The sequence below is a fragment of the Manis javanica genome, chromosome 11 (genome assembly GCF_040802235.1).
Source record: "Manis javanica isolate MJ-LG chromosome 11, MJ_LKY, whole genome shotgun sequence".
Taxonomy (NCBI): Eukaryota; Metazoa; Chordata; class Mammalia; order Pholidota; family Manidae; genus Manis; species Manis javanica.
In genome coordinates, this window is record NC_133166.1 from 98,243,263 (window position 1) to 98,270,349 (window position 27,087).

The window sequence follows — 27,087 nt, forward strand, 5'->3', positions numbered from 1 at the left end:
TTAGTGCGCTCCAAATAGAGAGACAGGGGGTGCCAAGAGCTCTCTTATTTCCCATCTCTCTAGATGGCCTTTGCAGAACTGTTAAGGGCAATCATTGACCCTTGATAAATAAAATCCTTGGTGTTCATTCCTCTGGAATAAGCTTCACAGAGTTGCCCTTGTAAGAAGCAGTTGTATCACGAATCAGTAGCTGCAGGTCAAAGTGTCTGGCTGGGCAACGTTTTACTTGGGGGTCAACTATGACTCCTCAGCTTGCAGTCTGCCCATTGGGGTCTGTAACACACAGGCCAGGCATCTACCAATGCTCAGTCACTTGCTGTCAGCACCTGTCCCAAATGAACTTCTGATGTGCTCTGTAGCTTGTATTTTAAGTCAGTCCACTCTAAACACACACATCTTTAATACCTGCATGATTCAGTAACCACGAAACATGAACTTTATTTAATTTACAAAGAAAGATGGAACCCTTAGCCCATTAACAGGTGGAGAAACTAAGGCTTATAGACGTTAAGCAATGTCGCCAAGGTCACAGACCTAATGAGGAGAGAAAGTGACCCTGGGTCCTCAGACTCCGAAGTTTACACTCTGTTCTTTATACTATGTTATCCCATAACTCCCTTTTACTTTTTAAATAAACTGGCATAGAATATTGCTCTGTTTTCCCAAAAACTTCATGTTAAAAGTCACATACTACAGTTCAAACCAAAAAAAAGTTTTTCACATATTTTCAGGGACTTAGTATAACTCTATTTTTTCTGGTATCTATTGACTCTAGAATATTTACAACTTCAAAAATCATAACAGTTTAAACCTGATTATTGCTGAAGTATTTTTTCTAAAAAGCCAACACTTAATAAATGAAGACATTGTTCAGAGGTGACATGGTTGTTGTCCCAGTTCTACCACTTACCTCTTTGTGCAAATCATTAAATCTCTCTGGCTTTTATTTTCCTCAAAAGTAAAATGAGGATAATAAAAATGAGACCTTCCCTGACGAGCCCATTAAACCAACAAATGACATAATAGATGTGGGGATGTTTTTAAATGCTAAAGTACTACAGGCTCAGTGAGGGACTTGCCTGTCTTGGAATCTGTTACTTATTGGCATTAATCCCCTTCCATAAATCAGTGGCTGACACATAGTGGATGCTCAATAAATACTCACTGAACAAAGAGAATTTGAACTTTTAGGTATAATTCATCAAGAAAGTCTTTACAATTTATTTAGAAGTCTGTAAGTTGAATGGTAATAATAAAAATAATCTAAACCATTTGTGCATCGAAAAGGAAGTTGAAAAATAGTTTGGAAAAAGGCCATCCAATGGGACACTGCTCAGTGAGATGCTGATAAAACTTGCCCTGGAAAAGCAGACAGATTTTTCACTACCCCTGCTGCTGAGGACCTCCACCAACCACTCATGGTGCACAGAGCCATCAGCCAAGGGTGTAACCCCACACAGGCCAGGGGGCTTGGTACAGAGACTGCCCCACCCTGAAAGTCCTCTCATAAAGGCCTGCCTCTCATCATGGAGGGATAGGTCTGGACAACATTCCCAATATCAGGAAGCCATCTCCAGGCGTACTGCCCACTGCCAGCATTTTAGAATCTGTGTTCAGAGGAACAGCATTTTTGCGTTGCACATAGCAGAAACTGACTCTTATGAGAACAACCTGTGTGGGTTTCTTGAGGGCCACCCCTGGACCTGTCCTGTTGTGCTGAGACAGTGGTGAGGCCCTTACGGTCCAGGTTGCATTAGAGTGTGAGAGAATCGTTCACCCACTTCACCTCACACCTTCCCCTGTCCTCTGGCCCCTCAGCCAGGACACCTGAACCCTCAGGAGAAAAAGGATTTCCCCAGATACTAAGAGTAGCACTAACTCGCTTCTTTTGCCAGCCCAAGAGCCAAGGATCAGAGCCAGTGCCACGGATACTCGAGGTGAGCTCAAGCCCACGAGAGGCGCTGGTAGTTTCCTGGCTAACTGATGGGACCCGTGTGACCGACAACCAACATTTTAGTTGCTCATGATTTTGAGTCAAAGGCAAAATTTTGGCAGAAAATATTGTTGGTAAACTTTAAGGAAATCAAATCTGCTGCAAAATAAGAAATGAACCAGAGAAAATGTAACATGGAAAACCAGTCCCTCAGATTTCTCTATGAATTAGGAGGAAAGATACTGTCTCAAATACACCACATCTCACTCTGTCAGAGGAACTCACTTGAGAAATCCTAGGGAACCTAAAATTTTAGCCCTCAGTCTTTACAGTAAAACCACAGACTACAAGACAGGTACCTAATTCCAATTACAGCAAAAATAATAGTCTGGGGAAAATATGGTATGACAATGACTGCTACCAAGCCAGTCAGTTGCCAACTAGACAAGTCATATTATTACACACAGATTTACATAATGACAACAATGTGTCATAATGGGATTTGGGCTACTGCCACCACCAAGCCTGTGCGAGTCCTTTTCCCTTAGCCCCCCGATCACAGCGCTGCTCCCGGGCTGAAAATCTCAACTGTAATACGGCAGCAGACAACCTAGCCTGACTGCTGCTCGCTCTCTTACCAATCACAGCCCCATTGGCACCTGCAGGGGACCCATGATGTATACTCTAATTAACTTCTCAGCAAATCCTCTATATACTGCAGCCAGCAACATTTCCCAGAAATGTAATGACTACTTGTATGCATCATCTCTACTTCATCAGTAAGGTCATGTCCGTGGGCATTGCCTGCCAGAAGTTTGGTGGGACAGGTCTCCTATGTACATAGTCTCACAGGGAAGTACATCTTCCTGTGGAACACAGGAGGACAGCCCCCCAAAACCCAAGGAAGGTTTTTACAGGTCAGAGTCGGCTCCTAGGAGAGGCTGGGCATTCCTTCCTGGATGGGTGAGTCCCTCATCTGTGAGCTTCTTACACTCGAGGAGCAATTCTAGGAAGCAGAGCGTAGAGGAAAGAGAAGGGGAGAAGTCCACGTGTAGGAAAACGAACTGGAGGACACAAACAGGGGGAATTCATTTGTCTTAGGTTTGGTGACAGTAGGCCAGTGGCCTCCATCGGTTTGGGCGCCTCTAAGTCTGGCTTGCCTGGATGCCTTTCTCCTCATCAAAACGCCACCCTCCAGCCCTCTCCATAGCTTGGAGTTGGTTGAGTTTATCCTCCCGCCATCTCCTCTGCCCCTCTGTGGCCCCATCCCCTGGGAGCATCAGTAAAATCTCTCCCTAAATTTCTACTGGGGTCCAGACCCTGTGACCCATGTGAACATAAGGTACTGAATACTCAAACAGTCTTACAGTCACTCATGGCTGTCATCCAGGCGGTCTGCAGCATCACAGGAGTGTCAGAGAGGAGGAGTCACTTGGACAGCACTTGGGACAGCAAGGCTGTTGCTAAATACACACATTTGCTATATTAGAGCAAAATACCAAATACAAAATAAGGTATGGTAGTCCCCGGCCTCCAAGAGCTCAGTGAGCTAGACAGTGACTTTCATGACACATGTACACGGATGTACACAGTACCATGGAGCAAAGAGAAATGAGCAATCCCTCTGCCTGTGGGTGAGCACTTCCTGACAGAAAAGGTGACAGGGAAGCTGGGACTGACTTGCAGAGGAAGTGGCATCCTGCCTGATAGAAGGGGCACTAGAGTGAGCCCCATGTACTAGAATGCTGGCACCAAAGTCATGGGGCTTTGGGAAAGAACGGATGTGCTGGGCTGAGGACCAAGGACCAATTCTGTACTGTGGTTACACAAAGTGAGTGAGAAGAGCTTGAAATGGTAGGCTGGAGCCAGGTTGGTAGGTCATGCTTAAGAATAAAACAGTATTTTCAAGCATGATAGGCAGAGAATTAGCCTTAACTTTTACCCTGCAGGTTAACTATAGTTTAACATACTTGTAGGAGACAAAGCATTCATCTTGTTCATTAGGTAGGCAGTTAGACATTCTGACAGTTTTTCTAGCATACCAAGAAAAAAGCCTTTGAATGTCTACTATACACGGTGAATCCAGATGAAGGCGGCAGGTAATCACATGGCTATAGCTAAAGTAGTCGTAAATCTCAGGACTCAAAAGGTAGGTAACACTAAGTATTTTTGCCTTTCTTCTTGGTATAACAGAAAAAGGAAATCTATTCTCCCATGATACTACTGAATGTATGAACTTTCATATACTCATCTATAAGCAAATGCATGTATGCATCTAAACCGTTCTTACTAAGAGGATTAGGATTTAGATTTTAATGCAGTTAGAATATGCTACCTGTGTGACCCTGGACACATTACTTACCTCTCTGGTTCTCAGGCAGTGATGATGATATCTGAATCCTTGCTCAACAATATTATTATAAAAGTAAATAGGTTGATTCTAACAGGGAATTTTAAAAATCAAACGAATGTATTCTGTTCTCAGCAATTCCTAGTTCCTGGTTGTCTGACTGCTCACAAATTCAGAACTAAGTGTGAGTCAGATCTTAGAATCCTTTTTTTCCATATTATAAAAGGTATACCCTCTCCTACGTACAAAAGCCACAAGGCTGGCTGCCTTAGAGAAGAATACGCCAAAAGAGAAGATGGGAAGAGGAAGCCGAAACCTGTCCCTGGCGACCCAATTAACTGTGGGAAGCAAAAGGAAGAGGTGAAGGGGGACGGAAGAATCTGGAAACATGACAAGGCTCCCTTCCTGTCAGTCCACCCCATAATACCCTAAGAGGGCCGGTTCTCAGCTGGCTGGCGGCAAAACCCTAAGCAGAGCTCCGGCCCTTCCTGCCGCTCGGAACGCTGATGGACCACCGTGCAGAAGGCTCTCCATGATGAAGAGCAGCCATAATGGAATAAACGCAGTTTGGCAGAGTGAAGGTGACAGCTTGGATGGCGTTGCTGAATCTCCTTCAGCAACCTTGTGGCAAGCAGAGATTTATAAGTTCCCTCACGGAAGGTGGAATGATGAGGGCCAGTAAACCTGGTTCAGGGACACCTGGATGAATGGCAGGGTGAGCCTACTGCCAAGTGCAGTGCACAGCATTGCCAGGGCCTGGCTGAGACCCAAAGGGGTCTTCCTAGTCAGTGAGAACTGGGTGAGGCTGAGTCAGGAAGAGAGGAAGTCTGGCCCCAGCCACACACGTTTACCAGCTACCCCTTTTTAGACCCACACAGCTTCCTGAGGTCAGACAAGATCCACATTCTCCTTCATGCCCATTTAAATGTGGCCCTGGCCCCCCGCCCCACTTCACTGAGACTGCTGCTGTCAAGATCACCAGTGACCTCCATGCGTGCCAACTCCAATGTCAATCCTCATCTTTCTTCACTACTTTAGGTTGGGATCTGAAGAAGATTGGACACAACAGAAGAAAAGAGCAGCAAACTTAAAGATAAGCCCAGGAAAAGTATCCAAATTGAAACACAAAGAAGAAAAAAGAAAAAAAGAGTAGGGGGGCAAAAAACACAAGCATCAAAGAACCGTGGGATAATATCACACAGTCCAACTTACATGTAATGGGAGTCCCAGAAGGAAAAGAAACTGGTAGAAATGAATATTTGAGGAGATACTGTCCACAAGTTTTCCAAATTATTGAAAGAAAACAAACCACAGATCCAAGAAGATCAGAGAACTCCAAGCAAAATAAATACAAATAAAATGCATGTAGGTGCATCACATTCAAACTGTTGAAACCAAAGATACAGAGAGTATTTTGAAAGCAGCAAGAGAAAAAAAGAAACATAACATGTAGGGGAATGACATCAGGCTTCTTGTAAGAAACTCTGAAAGCTAGAAGACAATGGAAAGATATCTTTAAAATACTGGAAAAAAAAAACCTGTCAACACAGAATTCCATATCCAGGAGAAATAGCTTTGAAAATAGAAGGCAAAAATAAAACACATTTTCAGAAAAAAAAAAAAAAAAAGCAGTAAAAGTTTAGATAATTCATTGCCAGCGACCAGGAGGTTAAAGAATTTCTATCAGGAGTATAATACCAATGGAATATTTGGATCTACACAAAGAAATTAATAGTACCAGAAATGGACTAGGAGAGTAGGGAACGGGGGTCAGTGTCCCATGAGTATGGAGTTTCTGTTTGTCTAGAGACAGGTGGTGGTCATGATCATAGAATAACATCAGTGTGATTAATGTCACTGAACTGAACACTTAAAAATGGTGGAAATGGTAAATTTTATATTATGTAAATGTTACCACTATAGATAGATAGATAGATGGGAGGGAGGGTGGGAGGGTGGAAGGAAGGAAGAAAAGATGGGATAAAGAGCAAACAGCCATCAAGACGGCAGCATTAACTGCAACCATACCAATAATTACATTAATTCTAAATGGTCTCAAGGCTCTAATGGCAGAGACTGTCAGTTTGGATTAAAAAAGCGAATCTCGGGGCGGAGCCAGGATGGTGGCGTGAGTAGAGCAGTGGAAATCTCCTCCCAAAAACACATAGAGCTATGAAAATATAACAAAGAAAAATCTTCCTAAAATAGAGACCACAGGACACAGGACAACATCCAGACCACATCCACACCTGCAAGGAACCAGCGCCTTGCGAAGGGGGTAAGATACAAGCCCCGGCCCGGCGGGACCCGAGCGCCCCTCCCCCCGGCTCCCGGCGGGTGGAGAGAAACCGGAGCGGTTTTTTTTTTTTTCTTGGCGAGCGCTTTTTGGAAGCCTTAGAGGGACGGGCCCCCGTTGCTGGGGAGGCAGGGTGGCGGGACCGGTGAGCAGGTGCCTGGGAACGGCGCCGGAGGACAAAGAATATCCCGCATTTCTCCCTGCGGGACCGGCGGGCGGGTGCCTGAGACCAGTGCCTGAGGACGGAGGAGGTCGCGCGTTTTTCCTTTTTTTTTTTCTCTCTCTTTTTGGCGAGCGATTTTTGGAAGCCTTGAAGGGACGGGGACCCCAGTGCTAGGGAGGCAGGGTGGCGGGACTGGTGAGCGGGTGCCTGGGACCGGCGCCTGAGGACAAAGAATATCCCACGTTTTTCCCTGCGGGACCGGTGGGCGGGTGCCTGAGACCGGCACTTGAGAACAGAGGAAATCGCGCGTTTTTCCCCTTTTTTTTTTTCTTTTCTGCGAGTGCTTTTTGGAAGCCTAAAAGGGACAGGGACCCCGGTGCTAGGGAGGCAGCGCGGCGGGACTGGTGAGCAGGTGCCTGGGACCAGCACCTGAGGACAAAGAATATCCCGCGTTTTTCCCTGTGGGACCGGTGGGTGGGTGCCTGAGACCGGCACCTGAGGACGGAAGAAATCGCGTGTTTTTCCCCTTTTTTCTCTCTTTTTGGCGAGTGCTTTTTGGAAGCCTTGAAGGGACAGGGACCCCGGTGCTAGGGAGGCAGGGCGGCAGGACTGGTGAGCGGGTGCCTGGGACCAGTGCCTGAGGACAAAGAATATCGAGCGTTGCTTCCCTGCGGGACCAGTGGGTGGGTGCTTTTTGGAAACCTTGAAAGGACAGGGACCCTGGTGCTAGGGAGACAGGGCAGCAGGACCAGTGAGCGGGTGCCTGGGACCGGCAACTGAGGAAAAAAAAAAAAAAAAATCGCTTGTTTTTTCCTTTTTTTTTTCTTTCTTTCTGTTCCCTCTCTCATTGTTGCTGTTGTTGTTTTGGTTTGGAGAGTGCTTTTTGGAAGTCTTAAAGGGACAGGACAGGTCACTTAGACCAGAGGCAGGGAATCTGGGGATCTCTGGGCACTCTAACCCCCTGGGCAGCAGGGAGCACAGAGGCCCCTTACGGAGATAAATAGCCTCCTGGCCGCTCCCCATCCAACGGGGCTCCACCATTTTGGAGGAACAGCCCCAGCCAGGCCAAGCCCACAGCAACAGCGGAGATAAACCCCAAAGCAACTGGGCGGGAAGCAGAAGCCCTGTCTGCGCACAGCTGCCCAGCACAAGCAACTAGAGGTTGCTAGTCTCCCAGGAAAAGGCTACAAACCAACAAGAAGGGAAGCTCTTCCAGCAGTCACTTGTACCAGCTCTGCAAACTATCTCTATCACCATGAAAAGGCAAAATTACAGGCAGACAAAGATCACAGAGACAACACCTGAGAAGGAGACAGACCTAACTAGTCCTCCTGAAAAAGAATTCAAAATAAAAATCATGAACATGCTGACAGAGATGCAGAGAAAAATGCAAGAGCAATGGGATGAGATGCAGAGAAAAATGCAAGAGCAGTGGGATGAGATGCAGAGAAAAATGCAAGAGCAGTGGGATGAAGTCCGGAAGGAGATCACAGATGTCAGGAAAGAGATCACAGAAGTGAAACAATCCCTGGAAGGATTTATAAGCAGAATGGATAAGATGCAAGAGGCCATTGAAGGAATAGAAGCCAGAGAACAGGAACATATAGAAGCTGACATAGAGAGAGATAAAAGGATCTCCAGGAATGAAACAACACTAAGAGAAATATGTGACCAATACAAAAGGAAAAACATTCGTATTATAGGGATACCAGAAGAGGAAGAAAGAGGAAAAGGGATAGAAAGTGTCTTTGAAGAAATAATTGCTGAAAACTTCCCCAAACTGGGGGAGGAAATAATCGAACAGACCATGGAATTACACAGAACTCCCAACAGAAAGGATCCAAGGAGGACAACACCAAGACACATAATAATTAAAATGGCAAGGATCAAGGACAAGGAAAGAGTTTTAAAGGCAGCTAGAGAGAAAAAGGTCACCTATAAAGGAAAACCAATCAGGCTAACATCAGACTTCTCAACAGAAACCCTACAGGCCAGAAGAGAATGGCATGATATACTTAATGCAATGAAACAGAAGGGCCTTGAACCAAGGATACTGTATCCAGCACGACTATCATTTAAATATGATGGTGGGATTAAACAATTCCCAGACAAGCAAAAGCTGAGGGAATTTGCTTCCCACAAACCACCTCTACAGGGCATCCTACAGGGACTGCTCTAGATGGGAGCACCCCTAAAAAGAGCACAGAACAAAACACACAACATATGAAGAATGGAGGAGGAGGAATAAGAAGGGAGAGAAGAAAAGAATCTCCAGACAGTGTATATAACAGCTCAATAAGCGAGCTAAGTTAGGCAGTAAGATACTAAAGAAGCTAACCTTGAACCTTTGGTAACCACGAATCTAAAGCCTGAAATGGCAATAAGTACATATCTCTCACTAGTCACCCTAAATGTAAATGGACTTAATGCACCAATCAAAAGACATAGAGTAATAGAATGGATAAAAAAGCAAGACCCATCTATATGCTGCTTACAAGAAACTCACCTTAAACCCAAAGATAAGCATAGACTAAAAGTCAAGGGATGGAAAAACATATTTCAGGCAAACAACAGTGAGAAGAAAGCAGGGGTTGCAGTACTAATATCAGACAAAATAGACTTCAAAACAAAGAAAGTAACAAGAGATAAAGAAGGCCACTACATAATGATAAAGGGCTCAGTCCAACAAGAGGATATAACCATTCTAAATATATATGCACCCAATACAGGAGCACCAGCATATGTGAAGCAAATACTAACAGAACTAAAGAGGGAAATAGACTGCAATGCATTCATTGTAGGAGACTTCAACACACCACTCACCCCAAAGGATAGATCCACCAGGCAGAAAATAAGTAAAGACACACAGGCACTGAACAACACACTAGAACAGATGGACCTAATAGACATCTATAGAACTCTACATCCAAAAGCAACAGGATATACATTCTTCTCAAGTGCACATGGAACATTCTCCAGAATAGACCACATACTAGCTCACAAAAAGAGCCTCAGTAAATTCCACAATATTGAAATTCTACCAACCAATTTTTCAGACCACAAAGGTATGAAAGTAGAAATAAATTCTACAAAGAAAACAAAAAGGCTCACAAACACATGGAGGCTTAACAACATGCTACTAAATAATCAATGGATCAATGAACAAATCAAAATAGAGATCAAGGAATATATAGAAACAAATGACAACAACAACACTAAGCCCCAACTTCTGTGGGATGCAGCGAAAGCAGTCTTAAGAGGCAAGTATATAGCAATCCAGGCACACTTGAAGAAGGAAGAACAATCCCAAATGAATAGTCTAACATCACAATTATTAAAACTGGAAAAAGAAGAACAAATGAGGCCTAAAGTCAGCAGAAGGAGGGACATAATAAAGATCAGAGAAGAAATAAACAAAATTGAGAAGAATAAAACAATAGCAAAAATCAACGAAACCAAGAGCTGGTTCTTTGAGAAAATAAACAAAATAGATAAGCCTCTAGCCCAACTTATTAAGAGAAAAAGAGAGTCAACACAAATCAACATAATCAGAAATGAGAATGGAAAAATCACGACAGACTCCACAGAAATACAAAGAATTATTAAAGACTACTATGAAAACCTATATGCCAACAAGCTGGAAAACCTAGAAGAAATGGACAACTTCCTAGAAAAATACAACCTCCCAAGACTGACCAAGGAAGAAACACAAAAGTTAAACAAACCAATTACGAGCAAAGAAATTGAAACAGTAATCAAAAAACTACCCAAGAACAAAACCCCGGGGCCGGACGGATTTACCTCGGAATTTTATCAGACACACAGAGAAGACATAATACCCATTCTCCTTAAAGTGTTCCACAAAATAGAAGAAGAGGGAATACTCCCAAACTCATTCTATGAAGCCAACATCACCCTAATACCAAAACCAGGCAAAGACCCCACCAAAAAAGAAAATTACAGACCAATATCCCTGATGAATGTAGATGCAAAAATACTCAATAAAATATTAGCAAACAGAATTCAACAGTATATCAAAAGGATCATACACCATGACCAAGTGGGGTTCATCCCAGGGATGCAAGGATGGTACAACATTCGAAAATCCATCAACATCATCCACCACATCAACAAAAAGAAAGACAAAAACCACATGATCATCTCCATAGATGCTGAAAAAGCATTTGACAAAATTCAACATCCATTCATGATAAAAACTCTCAGCAAAATGGGAATAGAGGGCAAGTACCTCAACATAATAAAGGCCATATATGATAAACCCACAGCCAGCATTATACTGAACAGCGAGAAGCTGAAAGCATTTCCACTGAAATCGGGAACCAGACAGGGATGCCCACTCTCCCCACTGTTATTTAACATAGTACTGGAGGTCCTAGCCACGGCAATCAGACAAAACAAAGAAATACAAGGAATCCAGATTGGTAAAGAAGAAGTTAAACTGTCACTATTTGCAGATGATATGATACTGTACATAAAAAACCCTAAAGACTCCACTCCAAAACTACTAGAACTGATATCGGAATACAGCAAAGTTGCAGGATACAAAATCAACACACAGAAATCTGTAGCTTTCCTATACACTAACAACGAATCAATAGAAAGAGAAATCAGAAAAACAATTCCATTCACCATTGCATCAAAAAGAATAAAATACCTAGGAATAAACCTAACCAAAGAAGTGAAAGACTTATACTCTGAAAACTACAAGTCACTCTTAAGAGAAATTAAAGGGGACACTAATAAATGGAAACTCATCCCATGCTCATGGCTAGGAAGAATTAATATCGTCAAAATGGCCATCCTGCCCAAAGCAATATACAGATTCGATGCAATCCCTCTCAAATTACCAGCAACATTCTTCAATGAATTGGAACAAATAATTCAAAAATTCATATGGAAACACCAAAGACCCCGAATAGCCAAAGCAATCCTGAAAAAGAAGAATAAAGTAGGGGGGATCTCACTCCCCAACTTCAAGCTCTACTACAAAGCCATAGTAATCAAAACAATTTGGTACTGGCACAAGAACAGAGCCACAGACCAGTGGAACAGATTAGAGACCCCAGAAATTAACCCAAACATATATGGTCAATTAATATTTGATAAAGGAGCCATGGACATACAATGGCAAAATGACAGTCTCTTCAACAGATGGTGCTGGCAAAACTGGACAGCTACATGTAGGAGAATGAAACTGGACCATTGTCTAACCCCATATACAAAGGTAAACTCAAAATGGATCAAAGACCTGAATGTAAGTCATGAAACCATTAAACTCTTGGAAAAAAACATAGGCAAAAACCTCTTAGACATAAACATGAGTGATCTCTTCTTGAACATATCTCCCCGGGCAAGGAAAACAACAGCAAAAATGAGCAAGTGGGACTACATTAAACTGAAAAGCTTCTGTACAGCGAAAGACACCATCAATAGAACAAAAAGGAACCCTACAGTATGGGAGAATATATTTGAAAATGACAGATCCGATAAAGGCTTGACGTCCAGAATATATAAAGAGCTCACACGCCTCAACAAACAAAAAACAAATAACCCAATTAAAAAATGGGCAGAGGAACTGAACAGACAGTTCTCCAAAAAAGAAATACAGATGGCCAAGAGACACATGAAAAGATGCTCCACATCGCTAATTATCAGAGAAATGCAAATTAAAACTACAATGAGGTATCACCTCACACCAGTAAGGATAGCTGCCATCCAAAAGACAAACAACAACAAATGTTGGCGAGGCTGTGGAGAAAGGGGAACCCTCCTACACTGCTGGTGGGAATGTAAATTAGTTCAACCATTGTGGAAAGCAGTATGGAGGTGCATCAAAATGCTCAAAACAGACCTACCATTTGACCCAGGATTTCCACTCCTAGGAATTTACCCTAAGAACGCAGCAATCAAGTTTGAGAAAGACAGATGCACTCCTATGTTTATCGCAGCACTATTTACAATAGCCAAGAATTGGAAGCAACCTAAATGTCCATCGGTAGATGAATGGATAAAGAAGATGTGGTACATATACACAATGGAATACTACTCAGCCATAAGAAGTGGAAAAATCCAACCATTTGCAGCAACATGGATGGAGCTGGAGAGTATTATGCTCAGTGAAATAAGCCAAGCGGAGAAAGAGAAATACCAAATGATGTCACTTATCTGAGGAGTATAGGAACAAAGGAAAAACTGAAGGAACAAAACAGCAGTGGAATTACAGAACCCAAAAATGGACTAACAGGTACCAAAGGGAAAGGAACTGGGAGGATGGGTGGGCAGGGAGGGATAAGGGGGGGGAAGAAGAAGGGAGGTATTAAGATTAGCATGCATGGGGGGGAGGGACCAAGGGGAGGGTGGGCTGCACAACACAGAGAGGACAAGTAGTGACTCTACAACATTTTGCTAAGCTGATGGACAGTAACCATAATGTGGTTGTTAGGGGGGACCTGATATAGGGGAGAGCATAGTTAACATAGTATTCTTCATGTAAGTGTAGATTAAAAATTTAAAAAAAAAAAAAAAAAAAGAAAGAAAGAAAGAAAGAAAAGGGGGATTACTCCTTAACAGGATAAAACTATTGGTAAATCAAAGATCAACGCATGCTTTAAATATCCTTAATGTTGATCACTTAAAGGGTGTCAGATGATCAGCTATGGAGGTACTCTTTTCTGATAATATTCCTTTCTCTTAATTTAAAAAAAAAAAAAAAAAAAAAGCAGTTTCTGTGTGCTGACCTCCAATGAGTTCTGCACAGTGGTATAGAGGGCATGTCAAAGTGTGGGCAAAGGGTCTCTTTGTTTCTATGCAGAAGATCAAGGCCTAGCTTGGATACCCAGAAAATGAACTAAGATACGATATGAGAAGGAGCTTCTGGCATCAGCACTCTCTGGAGGACTTGTGCCGGGGGATGATCATCAAAAAGCCTCCACAGGGATCCGGACGATGCTGCGGTTGTGGCTGCATCCAGCCCACCATCTCCTGGACTTGCCATAAGAATGAGGAGGGAGATGTCTAGGCTGGCATGTGCATACAGTGAGACAACGAATTTGACCGGATCTGTACTGTTGGAACTCAACCAGGAGTTGGGAGGGGTGCAAGTTGTAGCACCCCAAAATCTCATGACTATAGACTATCTATGGTTAAAAGAACATATGGGATGTGAACAGATCCCAGAAATGGGCTGCTTTAATTTGTCTGATGGTTCAAGTACAGTTGGACAATATCCATCATATCATAGATAAATTTTCACAAATGCCTAGGGTGCCTAACTGGTTTTCTTGGCTTCACTGGAGATGGATGGTAATTATAGATTTGCTTTGTTTATGTCACCGTATTCCTATTATGTTAATATGTGTGTGCAAATTAGTTAGTAGTTTAAAACCTATACATACTTAAGGTACTATACAAGAAGATATGTCAAAGAAATAATCAATCCTCCCAAGTTTCCTTCATATGCTACATCTATAGCTTTTCTTCTTCCTTCCTAATTACAACCCTTAAATAGAATTCGTGCCTCAGATCGAATTTACCGAGTATCATAATTCCTCCAGGTGGTAAAGATACCTCGAGACAAATGCTGGGCATAGAAGCCACAGGGCATAAATCTGCAAAGAAGTAAAAAGCTAACCTTTGCAAACAATATGGCTTCTCTCTCACTTACCAACTTTACATTTCCCTGTATGGCCCCGGAAGATGACTGGTTAGCCAGAGACGGGTAAGATTCCTCAAGGGAGGAACAACCTAAGACAGGCACAGTCGCAGGGGGGCCATCAGGTGAGAATTTGGGGATCAACAGAGGTGAGGCTCAGAACCTCACCCCCCCTGCTTTGAGAGAAATCTTCTGCATCCGTGGATGTCTTGCTGCCCTTGTCTAGCCTGGATTAATACTTAGTCCATAGGCACACACCTGATCATCTGATCATCTACATTTGCCTTCTTACAGCACTAAACTATGTTTTCTACCTTTATCTTGCATCTACCTACCACTTCAGCATTTTATTAAAAATAAAAATAATAATAATAATAGGAGAAATGTGGGATCAACATATAAATCAAGTACAAAAATCAAACGAATATTCATATTTGACCTGATTGTTTATAGGTCATATTGCATGATCAAAACCGAAAGTTTCTGTGATGACTGCCCTTGTACTGTTCACCATGTAAGAATTTATTCACTATGTAAGAATTCGTTCACCATGTAAGAACTTGTTCGTTATGCTTCAGAAGATTGGAGACTGACGAGAATTAGGCTTGAGATGGATTAATGATTGTACATTGAGCATTGACCCCCCTATACTGAATTTTATTGTTGTTAACAACCATTTGATCAATAAATATGAGAGATGCCCTCTCAAAAAAAAAAAAAAAAAAAAAAAAAAAAACCACAATGAGATATCACCTCATACCAGTAAGGATGGCTGGCATCGAAAAGACTAAGAACAACAAATACTGACGAGAATGCGGAGAAAGGGGCTCCCTCCTATACTGCTGGTGGTAATGTGGAAAGCAATATGGAGGTTCCTCCAAAAACTAAAAATAGAAATCCTATTTTATCCGGGAATCCCACTCCATGGAATTTACCCAAAGAGTACAACTTCTCAGACTCAAAAAGACATATGCACCCCTATTTTTATTGCAGCACTATTTACAATAGCCAAGATATGGAAGCAACCTAAGTGTCCATCAGTAGATGAATGAATAAAGAAGTTGTGGTACGTATACACAATGCAGTGCTATTCAACCATAAGAAGGAAACAAATCCTACCACTTGCAACATGGATAGAGCTAGAGTGTATTATGCTCAGTGAAATAAGTCAGGCAGAGAAAGCCAAATACCAAATGATTTCCCTGATTTGTGTAGTATAACAACAAAGCTAAACTGAAGGAACAAAATAGCAGCAGACTCAGAGTCTCCAAGAATGAACTAGTGGTTACCAAAGGGGAGGGGTGAGAGAGGGCGGGTGGGGAGGGAGGGAGGGAGGATATTGAGGGGTATTATGTTTAGTGCACATGGTGGGGGGGGTGTCACAGGGAAAACAGTGTAGCACAGAAGTGAACAGTGAATCTGTAGCATCTTACAACAGTGATGGACAGTGACTGCATTGGGGTATGGGTGGGGACTTGATAATATGGGTAAAGGTAGTAACCACATTGTTTTTTCATGTGAAACCTTCATAAGAGTGTATATCAATAATATGTTAATAAAAAAATGATCCAGTCAAAAAAAAAAAAAAAAAAAAAAAAGCGAATCTCAACTCAAAACACTCTAATCATAACACATATAAGTTAACTGTAAAAGGATGAAATAAGGTATGCCATGAATACACATCAAAAGAAATTCAGAGTCTCTATATTAGTATCAGGCAAAGTAAACATCCGAACAAGGAATACTGACAGCAATAAAGAGAATCATTTAAAAATGATAACGTGGTTATTTCCTCAAGAAGATCTAACACTCACGAGTGTGCATCCTACAGCAGAGCTTAAAATTCCTAAGAAAAAAATAAAAACCAAAGGCCTGAAAATTGTTTTCTTCTCTTTGGCTCCCATCTGCGTCCTGCTCACCCTGTCCCTCTGCACTGGCAGCTCTGTTGTTACTTAAACACCCCGGGCTCCCTCTGCCACCTCCGAGCCCTTGCCCTCCATGTGCTTTCTGCCAAGAACACTCCACCCAGCCACCGCACGACCACTCCCCCGTCTATTCAACTGGCTGCTTAAATGGTGCCTTCTCGGCGAAACTTTCTTGTCTTGTCCACCCCATTCACAACTACAACTCCTGCCCCTCCCTACCCCATCCACCTGATTTACTGAACTCTGTGGTAGTCATGGATGTCTAACATACTATAGTGTTGACTTCTTTTCGCTTATTGTCTCCCTCTTATTGTTATTATGGAAGTTCCCTGAGGTTAGGAAGCTTCTGCTTTTTTTGAGCTACTTGATACCTCGGGCCTAAAACAGTGCCTGCCACATAGTTAGGCACTCAGTAAATATTTACAGATGGCTTTTAAAAAAACGTCTCTTTCCAATCCCATTCACAGCTATCCCAATGGGGTAGAGCAGATCCGCTGTCTAAGATAGAGGAATTACGTGTATGTTGTACACTGGAGCGACAGTGCCCTCCACAACATGATGTGTATGGAAATGCCTGGCACGATACAAAGCATATGCCATCACATGCTCAGTCCTCTCGCTCCACCCCTGTCCCATTCCTCCAAGAGTTTTGGAACTTCTGTGTTGCCAAAATCTAACAGAGCCTGGTTCATAGGAGACACTATGATAAATGAAGAAATGAGCCTAGCTCTTACTGCCAACTCTTTCAGAACATCTTGCCTGATGAGGGCAGCTGGAAGTAGTCCCATCATTATAGCCATCATTGAATTATACACACTCATTGCACAAGTATTTATCAAATGTCTACTAACTGATCAGGGTGGCTGAAGGCATACAATACCACAGAACACCATGCAGACCCTGCCTTAGAGGAGCTCACAGCCCAGTAGAAGAGACAGGACAGCTGACAAGTGATTACACTTTCAATTCGTATGTGTCATGGTAATAGTAAAAATACAGAGGGCAACCTGGAAGCACAGCAAAAGGGCACCTAACTCAACCTCAGAGAGCAGGGAAGACCCCAGAAAAGGTGCAACACGAGGTGAGAATGGGAGATGCAGAAGCAGGAATGGTCAGAGAATGGCTGGAAGAGGGGTGGAGTGGGCAACAGCTCTCAGTGAAGGGGCAGCCGCCATCCTTGGAGGAGAGCAAACAGGCCAGTTTAGCAGGACCCTGAATCGAGGGACATGTGAGGAGGTAAGGGTTTCTTCATCTCTCACACCGACACCCTCACATAGCCAGTCCCTTCACTGCACGGAAGCAAGTTCTCTGGAAAGGTTAGTATTAAGCTTTAGTTGACTAAAACCCAAAAGGGCATTTTTCCAGTCTTCACCTCCGTGACATCTCAGAAGCATTTGACATTGGTGACCACTTCTTCCTTTCTTGAAATACTCTCTTTTTCTTTTTGTATAAGATATACTGTCTAGCTTTTTCATTTGCTTTGTCTAGTCAATCCTTTTCCATCTTCTTTATAGGCTCAAACCCCTCCACCAAAGCTGAAAGTGTTGGAGTCCTCAAATCTCAATCCTTGTTTGAAGACTACCTAAACTTCCCTCTAGGCCTACAAGATTATTTTTGGTCAAGAGACCTGCCTGAATCCCACCCTCATCTCAAATCGCCCCCAGACATGTGTTCTCTGCACTCCAGCCACAATGACTCATCAGGCCAGGGACCTCCCACGTTCTTCTACCACAGGGCCTTTGCACATGCTGTTCCGTCTGCATGGCATACTCTTTCCCCTCCTAATCAACCTTCAGATCGCAGGTTAATCCAACATCTCCACAGAGAAGCTTTCTAAATATGAACAAATCACTCTATATGGGTTCCAGTAGCACTTTATCTCTCTCCTTCATAGCACCTGTCATGTTGCAATTCTATCTTAGTCTGCAGTCTTGTAAATTAGTGTCCCTCTTCCCATTAGAGAGTTGCATGGCAAGTGCTCAAAATACAGAGAATGAAAGAAAATAGCAAAGGCCAGATGAGGAAGGGCCTTATAGGCTACGTCAAGGAACCTGGACTCGTCCTAGGGCCAATGGTGATGGTCGCAAATGCTGCTCCAAGTGTGGTCTGTGGACCACAGAATCCCCTTAGTTACCTGACAAAATTCAGATTCGTGGACCCTACCTCAGACTCAATCAGAATCCAGATGTGGGCTAGCATTCTGCCACTGAGCAAGCCTTGTAGATGATTCTCTTACACACTGTTTGGGGCCTATTCCTCAGGTCTGCAGTAACGGTAACATGAGAGCTGACCACGGTTTAGGCCAGTATTCCTAGGGAACAAGCACTGAGAGTGGTGGTCCGGGACACAGGAGCACTCTTCTCTCAAGGCAACAAAAGTGAGGGCCTCCCTCCCCTGAAATGATGAGCAGCAGAGCTGGTCCTGCTCCTCCCAATCCAGGCCAAAGTGACTCCCATGGCCAGGGCTGGGGACATGGTATAGTATGAAACAGAGAGAGAGAGAAAACAGAGAAGCAGCAATGACAGGAAGCTCCAGGAGGTTCAAGGATGGAAGTCTATGGGTGTAGCTATTCAGAACCCCCTTGGGCATAACTTCCCCATGGCAGATGATACCTACTCAGTCCTTTCATTTTTGGGGGGAGACTCCACATTTTAGCCTTATCATGGCCCTTCGCACAAGCACCACTGCTTGTCCCTGTTTTGTGTGTCCTTCCCTCCCAGCCCTCTGCAGACCACAGGACAGCCTCTCCCTTATTCTCCAGTCCCTTAAGCGAAGACCCTCTAAATTTTTCTTTGTTTTGTTGTGGTGGTGATGGTGATGGTTGGCTGATGGTTTTTAGCCCCTAATGAAGAAAAATAAGAGTTATTTTCTTTATTCAGCCTCTTCTCTTTTTTTCACCAGATCCAATAAAGAAACAGATTCCCTCTGGGATTCTAATAGTAAGTTGTTCAATACAGAAAAGATTGAAACATTCACTTTTTAAAGGACCTAGAATGCACACTGTCAGAAGGTGGGGTGAGAAAGCATCTCAGGTACAACATGGGAAATAGATAATATGGCAAAAGATGGCATTTTATATCACCATAAATAAATTAAGGATGGCAGGTTAGCCATTCAAAAGAAATTAAGTTAGACCTGTACTCCACGTGTAAGCCAATTTTTCTCTTATTTCTTCTTTTATCTCTTCTTCAGGAGGGTAAAGAGTAGGGGGATCATTCATCTTTCACTCGTAAAACATCTGCTTGTTGAGTGCCTACTATGTGCCAGGCACTGCACTAGATGGTGTACAGTCTATGGAGAGCAGGTTTTTAAGAATCTACAGAAAAACCAGTTCCACAGTTCATGGGTCCCCAAACTAGCAATTCCTGCCCTACACAAAAATAAATTAATTTCACTGGGCTTCCTCAGCTTATCACCAAAGGCAGAAACTATAATGGAAAAAGAGTGAGAATGCTGACTGCATACAACTGTAAAATTGATACATCGAAATACTTATAAACATGTAAGAGAAGCAGCAGGTTGAACTTTGAATTTAACCCTCAGAACTGAGGTGGGGCAAAAAGCAACACGAGTTTGCAGAAGGGAGGGCGTGAGTCAGAAATAAGAAAGTGCTGGGGGCACCGCAGTTCAAAGACTGGCGGATGTGGGCGACTCTCCATCCTCATTGGCAAAGAGGATCTGACCCAGACTCACGTGAGTCAAAGGAACAGGGTAGGACGGGGACAGCTGTCCAGGCAGCCACGGGCAAGGGGATGCAGGAAGAGACACCGACAGAAGGAACAGAGTCCCGTGTCTATGCAGGCCCCAGGCGAAGCCCCATTGGAGCAGCTGTTTCTGGATGTGACACAGGAACAGAAGCCCCGCTAACCCTGCACCACCTACTCGGTCAGTTACTCAGGGTTATGGGGCAAGTCCCTTTCTCTGGGTGCCCCAGGTTCATCATCTGTAAAGTGGGAGTAATAGTACCTACATCATAGGAATTTTACAAGCATTAAATAAATTCAATAGGTAAAAGCACTTAGAAATGTGCCCTGCAGAAGGTAAGCACCATGTGTTCGCTTTTGACACTGCCAGTACTGTTCTTACCATTATTACTGTTATTCGTTGTGAGGACATGTTCTAGAAGGGCTTCCTCCCAGTCCTGCACCCAGGTTCCTCATTTTCCGCTGTAAGATATTATGGTATCTTTTTGCAGCACCTGCCTCAGAAAAAGCTCATCCCCAAAGACTAAGAGCTGTGAAACTCCTTTCTCCTGTCAAAGTCTGAATGGAGTCTCTTTTCTTCCTCTCAGTTCATAACTTTCTCCCTCACCTGATATCAAGGACAATATCTGATCAAATAATGATAGTAATTAAGTAAGAAAGACATACATTCCTCACTCCTTACAAGGCAGATGAATTCTCAAGAAAATCTCAAGCAGATGCATTGTTTCAGCCCCCTGTGTGCTACTAGTTAATGAGAAAAAACAAGGGTTAAAGAAGGTGGCCTCTGGACGGCGGGCACAGCATGATTCACCTACAGCAGTGATATGTCAGTGCATGTCAGACAGACAAACCACTCAGCTGACAGACTGAAATATTTGAAAATTGTGCTCTTAAGACCTGGTGATCAAAGTTTCAGAGAAGAGTGCCCATCCATCCGTTCAGCACAGATTTCCTGAGTGCCTGCTAAGTGCTGGGCACCAAGGAGGGTGCTGGGACACAGCATTAAACAAGAAATAGATGTGAGCGTTGCCTTCAAAGAAGCTTAAACTCTGGTGGGCTGTGAGCAAGTAGAGAACTACTATGGAGTGTGCCCATTGCCATGAAAAGTGCAGGATGTCAGGTTCAAGAGGAGGGTATTCTAACATCTCCACTTTCCAAGGCAGGAAACTAAGGCACAGAGAGGTCACCCGGTACTAAGTGGTGCAGCCAGATGCAAACCCTGGTTGGCAGGCTCCAGAGCCGAGCTCGCAAACACTGTGCCCTGGTGGACGGGTAACCAACACAAAAGCCTTGCATTTGAAGACTCTCTGGTGCTTCTCACATTAGAGTACTTCTTGCTCTAAAAGCCTTCTGTCTGAGAGTTTGCACAGTATGACGTGCACTGAAAACTCCTCCACATGAGGAGAAATGGAGAGGAGGGCAGAGTAACTGTCTTTGAAGTAAAAATAAATCCTGGAAGCAAAATATAATAATGGTTCATAAAATTTGCTTCAACTTGATGTTCCCTTTCCACTTTGATTTATGGAAGTCGGTGTTTGGAGGAAAAGGTAAGGAGGTTTTGAAATATGAATGTTAGAAGAAGGAAAATATGTTTTCTGAGTCTGCAGAGATGGGATTATAAGAGAGAAGGGCTGACTGAGAGAGATCCCCTCAAATGTGAGGTGATGCAAATGTCCAGTGGCTGGAAACCATTTGCAAAAAGCACTCCCCTAAGGGTGAGGGAAAGGTCACATAGATGCAGATCACAGGAACCCCCATGCTTCCATTCGGAAGCCTATGCCCCTCTCTACCACCTTCCAGCTCCTTCAACCACCACCCTAGCAGGCCTGTCTTTGCTGGGACATTAAAAAGCAAAGAGTGTAAAGTTTATTCTCATATCTGTAACTATAATTATTAGCTAACATTTTGGTGCCTACAGAGTCCCTGCTCTGTGTCCACTGATTTAGTGTGTGATCTCACTTAACCTTCACAACAACCAATGAGGTTAAGTACTATGATCAGAAAACTGAGGCATAAGGCGGTTAAATAACTTGCCGCTTAGCTGTGTAGTGGGGGATGGGAGCAACCAGATATTAGTGCTCATCCCCATTCAATGGGGCTGGGGCCAAATACACAGACAGAATGGGAAGGGAACACAGAGAGCGCCTTCCATTCAACAGACGAGGAAACTGAGGCAAAGTAACCGGATCAAGCTCCCTCCTCTGAGGGCAGAGCCCGTGGTGTTTCCACCGGCCTCCATCTCTGAGTTGTCACACTTCAGGCTCGGAGCTGGGCTGCAGCCTTACCTCCGCCAGACCCATCACTGCCCACTGCTTCCCCAAGCCGGCCCACCCATAGGCGGATCTCCAGTCACCCTTGGCGCTGTCAGATCTTCAGGTGCAAAACAAATAAGAAGCTGCCACTGCCTGAGGGCTTACTAAACGCCAGGCCCAGTCAACCCTCATGTCACCCCTAGGGGACAAATACTATTATTTCCACTTTAAAGATGAAAAGATTGGCCTAGAACTTTTTAATCATCTGCCCAGGTCACACAGCTAGTAAAGAGCAAACTTGTAGCTACAGGGCTGCCCCAAAACAGTGAAATCTTATTAACAGCTCCTGTTCCACCTTTTCTCCTTTATGTTCTTGCTGCTGCTTTCCACCCAGCAATGGCAGTAGATATGGTGTATATCTCACCAACGCCATGCTTGCCACCCTGCCCTGCAGCTTGAGATTAGACATGATGCAAAGGCAAGACTGATGCAAGGGCAGCAATTTATATATTTCTTTACCATCTCCTCAGGCCTGGACCAACTCTCTGTCTAGGGCCCTAAATTCTTCTATGGATTTCATGGCTCATGCAACTGATGCCCACTGAAAAGAAAGGGGCTCAGGGTCCTCTCCATCTCCAGCCCCAAAATGTCCCCAAATATTATTAAATTCTAGCAGCCAACAGTGCCCAGATCCCTCTGGGATAAGCAGTGATGCATGAGTTTGCCTGTGAAAACCTGAGAGCACCATAATTCAAGAAATGCAGGGAGCACGGTGTGCAGGATTCCTGAGATAATTGAAATTGACCCATAACTCACCAGCCACCACAGGAAATTCTATCACTTTGCACACTTGGCTTCCAGAGCTAGGAATCAAATCAGGGGAACATGATCAGATTTCTAATTTGGAACCTCAGACATGCAATGTCATCTTTAATGACTCCCGGTAAAAGATGCTCATTACAGATCCCAGCCCGCCTAAATTAGAACATGAAACTTAAAAAATTAAGCAGAAAATTCTCAATTTCTCAGGTTCATATAGCTACAGAGAAATCATGCAAGTGGGAATACACATACTCCTTAGGGTTTTATTGTGCCAGCAAATACTGAACAGGAATTAAATGAAAGAGAAGAGCTAGAAGGAAAAAAACCATAAACCCATGAGGTCCTAACTCAGGTTTGCGTCACCTGGGTGAACAGCCATCTTTCATGATCAATTTGAACTACCATGTCAAGGAACATTATCTCTCTGCTGATGGCCAATTTCATCTGGTCTGTTGACACAGAGCTCAGATTCCACCGATTCAGTAGGCTGCCGGCTTCAAGTCTTCTCTCACTGCTAAGTGAACTGAGAGATGGTACAGTCAGCATGATGTGTCAGGATCCTTTAAAATAGGGGGCTAGAAATTCATCTGTCAACATCAGCGCTAAGCCTCATTCAATGTAGATTTTCTAGAAGTTCAGGCAACCTCCAGAGACTGTGTTTAAATCTCTCCCCCAACTTCCTGTCCACCCTGCCCTTTGCGTTTCCCTATCGACCAATGGCGGCCACCACCCAGCAGAATAACATGCATCACCAGCTTTCACATCTGTTCATGACTCAATTCTTCTCAGACCCAAAGCCACAAAGAAAAAGCAAATTCCCTGTGTGCAGCAAGGCCTCAATATGGCCCAGAAATATTAACATCAAGTTAGGTGTAAATAGAAACTACAAATTCAGAACTTTGTTTTCGTCCCCTGGTTCCCTGGGGACCAGGACCAGTATAGAGTTATGCTGACAGGTCCTGAACGTGAAATGGCAAGCCTTCTCCTAAGGGCGGAGAAGCATCTACAAATAGTGCAGAAGAGAAGCTGTAATTCTTAGGCTTTCTCAATTAAAACACTACTTCTTCTGAGCCTTAAATTGTGCACTATAGCTCAGAGAGACTTACTCTCCCCTTCTAAATTCAACTACTGACTGCAAAATGGTTGCTGTGTACAAAGAATGTAGACCAGGTGTTTCTAAATATAACTGCAAACCAGAAACCCTTCAGGAAACTAAAACAAAAATGCAAAGGGAAAAATCTACACCCGTGCATGCTAAAGGAAGTCAAAGCCAAAGTCTAGTTCGCTCCCAGGAAAGACCATGTTTGTGATTTCATCACACGCCCTTGGCAACCTCTCCTTTTAGGATAACACATTCCAGGGAGTCAGCCCAGAGCTTCTCCTGCAGAGTAACTTTTCATTATTAAGCTCTTGCCCACCTTTGTCTTAAAACATTAACCGGGATGGAGGGGAGAGTGTTTCAACATCTTGGAGTTCACACTACTTAAGCCTGGATCTGATCAAGGATGACAAAGGTCTTGGCAGACATGCTCTCTCCACCTCCACTGTATGTATAGAATTGAGGGTCTTAGGACAAAAACAATTAATTAATTAGAATAATAAAGGACAAGAAGACCACATGCTTTGAGTGTGAAGTAGAGTCAACTGTCTAACCTGCCTTTGGTGACAATCAGTGGGTTGGCATTTATGGACAAGGGCCTGGAACCTGGAGCCATCACTGAGAAACTTTTTAGGAGACTGTACTTCCCAAGCAATGTATTGGTGCAAGCATGCACACCCAGGAGGCAGAGGAACCACGCTAGGCGCACACCAGGCACTTAACACACCTCCCCCAAATCATGTTGGCTCCCAACACATTTATTCAGTAAATTACTTTTATGAGTCAGTCAAAATTTAACAAAGCCTTCCAACCGGGCTCACCTTCTAAATAAGAACCACTTGCGGCCACCTACACAAGTCCCTTTGCTAGCATTCCTCAACCCTGCCATTAAAACTATGCAACATGTGGTATCAGATGAAGTGATTCAGGGCAGACCGCAGCAATTACATGACATTCCTTGCAATAGCCATATGATATTTCTACAACCAAGAAGCAAACTGGACCCAAAATAAAATGTGTTTACAGAGGCTTAGAAAAAGTCTGTAATGAGTTCCTATTACTATGAGAAACCAGGATGTTGTGTACCTTCCATTCCCTTTTTAACAGCAAATTAGATAGAGTGATATTCACTGAGCTCTCCCCCACGTGTGTCTTGGTTCTTCCACTTACAGGGACGAAATCTAAGACTAGGGCCAAAAATGGCAACTCTGAGCCAGGCCAAGACTAGGGACAGACAAATGTAGAAACCTAAAGAGCAAATTTCAGTAGGCGCTGATTCCCATGGCTGTACAAGTCCCCAGCCTGAAGCTCCTATATTAGGTTTGCAATTGCAAAAGCCAGCTGTGTCATTTGTTACATACTGGAAAAGATAAGAAAAACACCACAGCATGCCAGCCCATCTGGAGAACAACAATCAGAAACAGCAGGGGGACTGAGAAATCTTTTTGGAACAAAGATTCCAGGCCAGCCACATTTTATGGAGCAAAATCAAGAAGAGTAAAAAACTCTGGAAAGTCACCTGTCCATCCATGTGCACTGGGTATGAGAATAATAGAAGGGTAAAAGCTAACATCTACTACGCGCCAGATGCTTTAAATGTATTAGATATTTGAAACAACTATTGAATATGGGTATTATCATCATTATTATTACCATTTAAGAGATAAGAACACTGAAACTTAGACTGAGTGAAACTGCCTCAGATCTGAGAGCTAGTAAATGCCAACACTGGCCTCTGCTCCTATCCTAAGTTAATTTTTTAAATCAACAGTCCCACATATGTAGATGTCATTTTCAAGAAAAACAGGATACCAATAATCGATATATAGTAGCATGCCCCAAGTTAGTAAGAAACCACTTGAACATAACCCTTTTACATTTATACACAGATGTGGAGAGAAACTTTCTTATCTCACACATTCTCATAACCCGACAGCATTTTTGAGAGGTTCAGAAAGCACAGATTGCCATCCTGCTGGGCCGATGAAGAAATCCAAGCGCCGAAGGCAGCTTGAGTGAGCAGCAGAGAGAGGACGGCGGTCCAGTCTCTTCAAAGCTGCACTGCACACCCCCAAAGAGCTTTAATGGGCCAAGGCACTGACCTCCACATCCCCGTGAAACTGAACATGGTGCTCACACAGCGAGGGAGGGGCGGCGGCGTGAGTCCGTCCAGGCGCATGAGCAGAGCTGGGACGCCGAAGAGCACCAAGTACTTCACATAGAAAAAGAGCACCTGGGCCAACGCCAGACCTCCTGAAAGACAGAGGGACACAACAACATGAAGTAAGCGATCTCCTGGGAAAGATGCAACATGCCAGGAAATACACCACCTGCTCCCACCTCTCCACCTACTTCCTTTCCTCCCCTTTACTCACACATTAAAAAAAGTCTTCATTGGATTTGAGCAATGAAGTTTGAGGATTAACAAATATTGAAATCACCTTTATTACTGTAACAGACAACAGGACCTCTTAGCAGTCATGCTTTTACAGATACTAGTAAATAATTCAAAACATATACATATATATTGCATTACAAAACTATTACAAAGGGAAAAATCCTTCCCAAATCCTTTCAAAACCCCCTACGAGTTCACACCCACTAGAATGGCTAAAATCAAAAAGTCAGATCAACAAGGGTTGGCGAAGATGCAAAGACACTGGAACATGATACGTTGTTGGCGGGCCTGTAAAATGGTGCAGCCACTTTGGAGATGAGTTTGACAGTCCCTGAAACAATTAAACACAGAGTTATCATACGACCTAGCAATTCTACTCTTTGGTATATGTCCAAGAGAAATGAAAACAGATGTGCACACAAAAACTTACACCCAAATGCTCACAGTGGCACTGTTTACAGTGGCCAAAAAAT

The 27,087-nt window shown here is 43.5% G+C and overlaps 1 protein-coding gene across 8 annotated transcripts in view; it reads right to left on the bottom strand.

The window, feature by feature from the left end:
• Window positions 1-27,087, bottom strand: part of HHAT (hedgehog acyltransferase) — a 309,565-nt gene that overhangs the window by 148,604 nt on the left and 133,874 nt on the right. For all 8 annotated transcript variants that reach the window (XM_073216981.1, XM_073216982.1, XM_037015362.2 and 5 more), the window contains one exon: window positions 26,319-26,469. In XM_073216981.1, coding sequence (XP_073073082.1) covers window positions 26,319-26,469 — 151 coding nt within the window. The remainder of the gene's footprint in view (window positions 1-26,318; window positions 26,470-27,087) is intronic.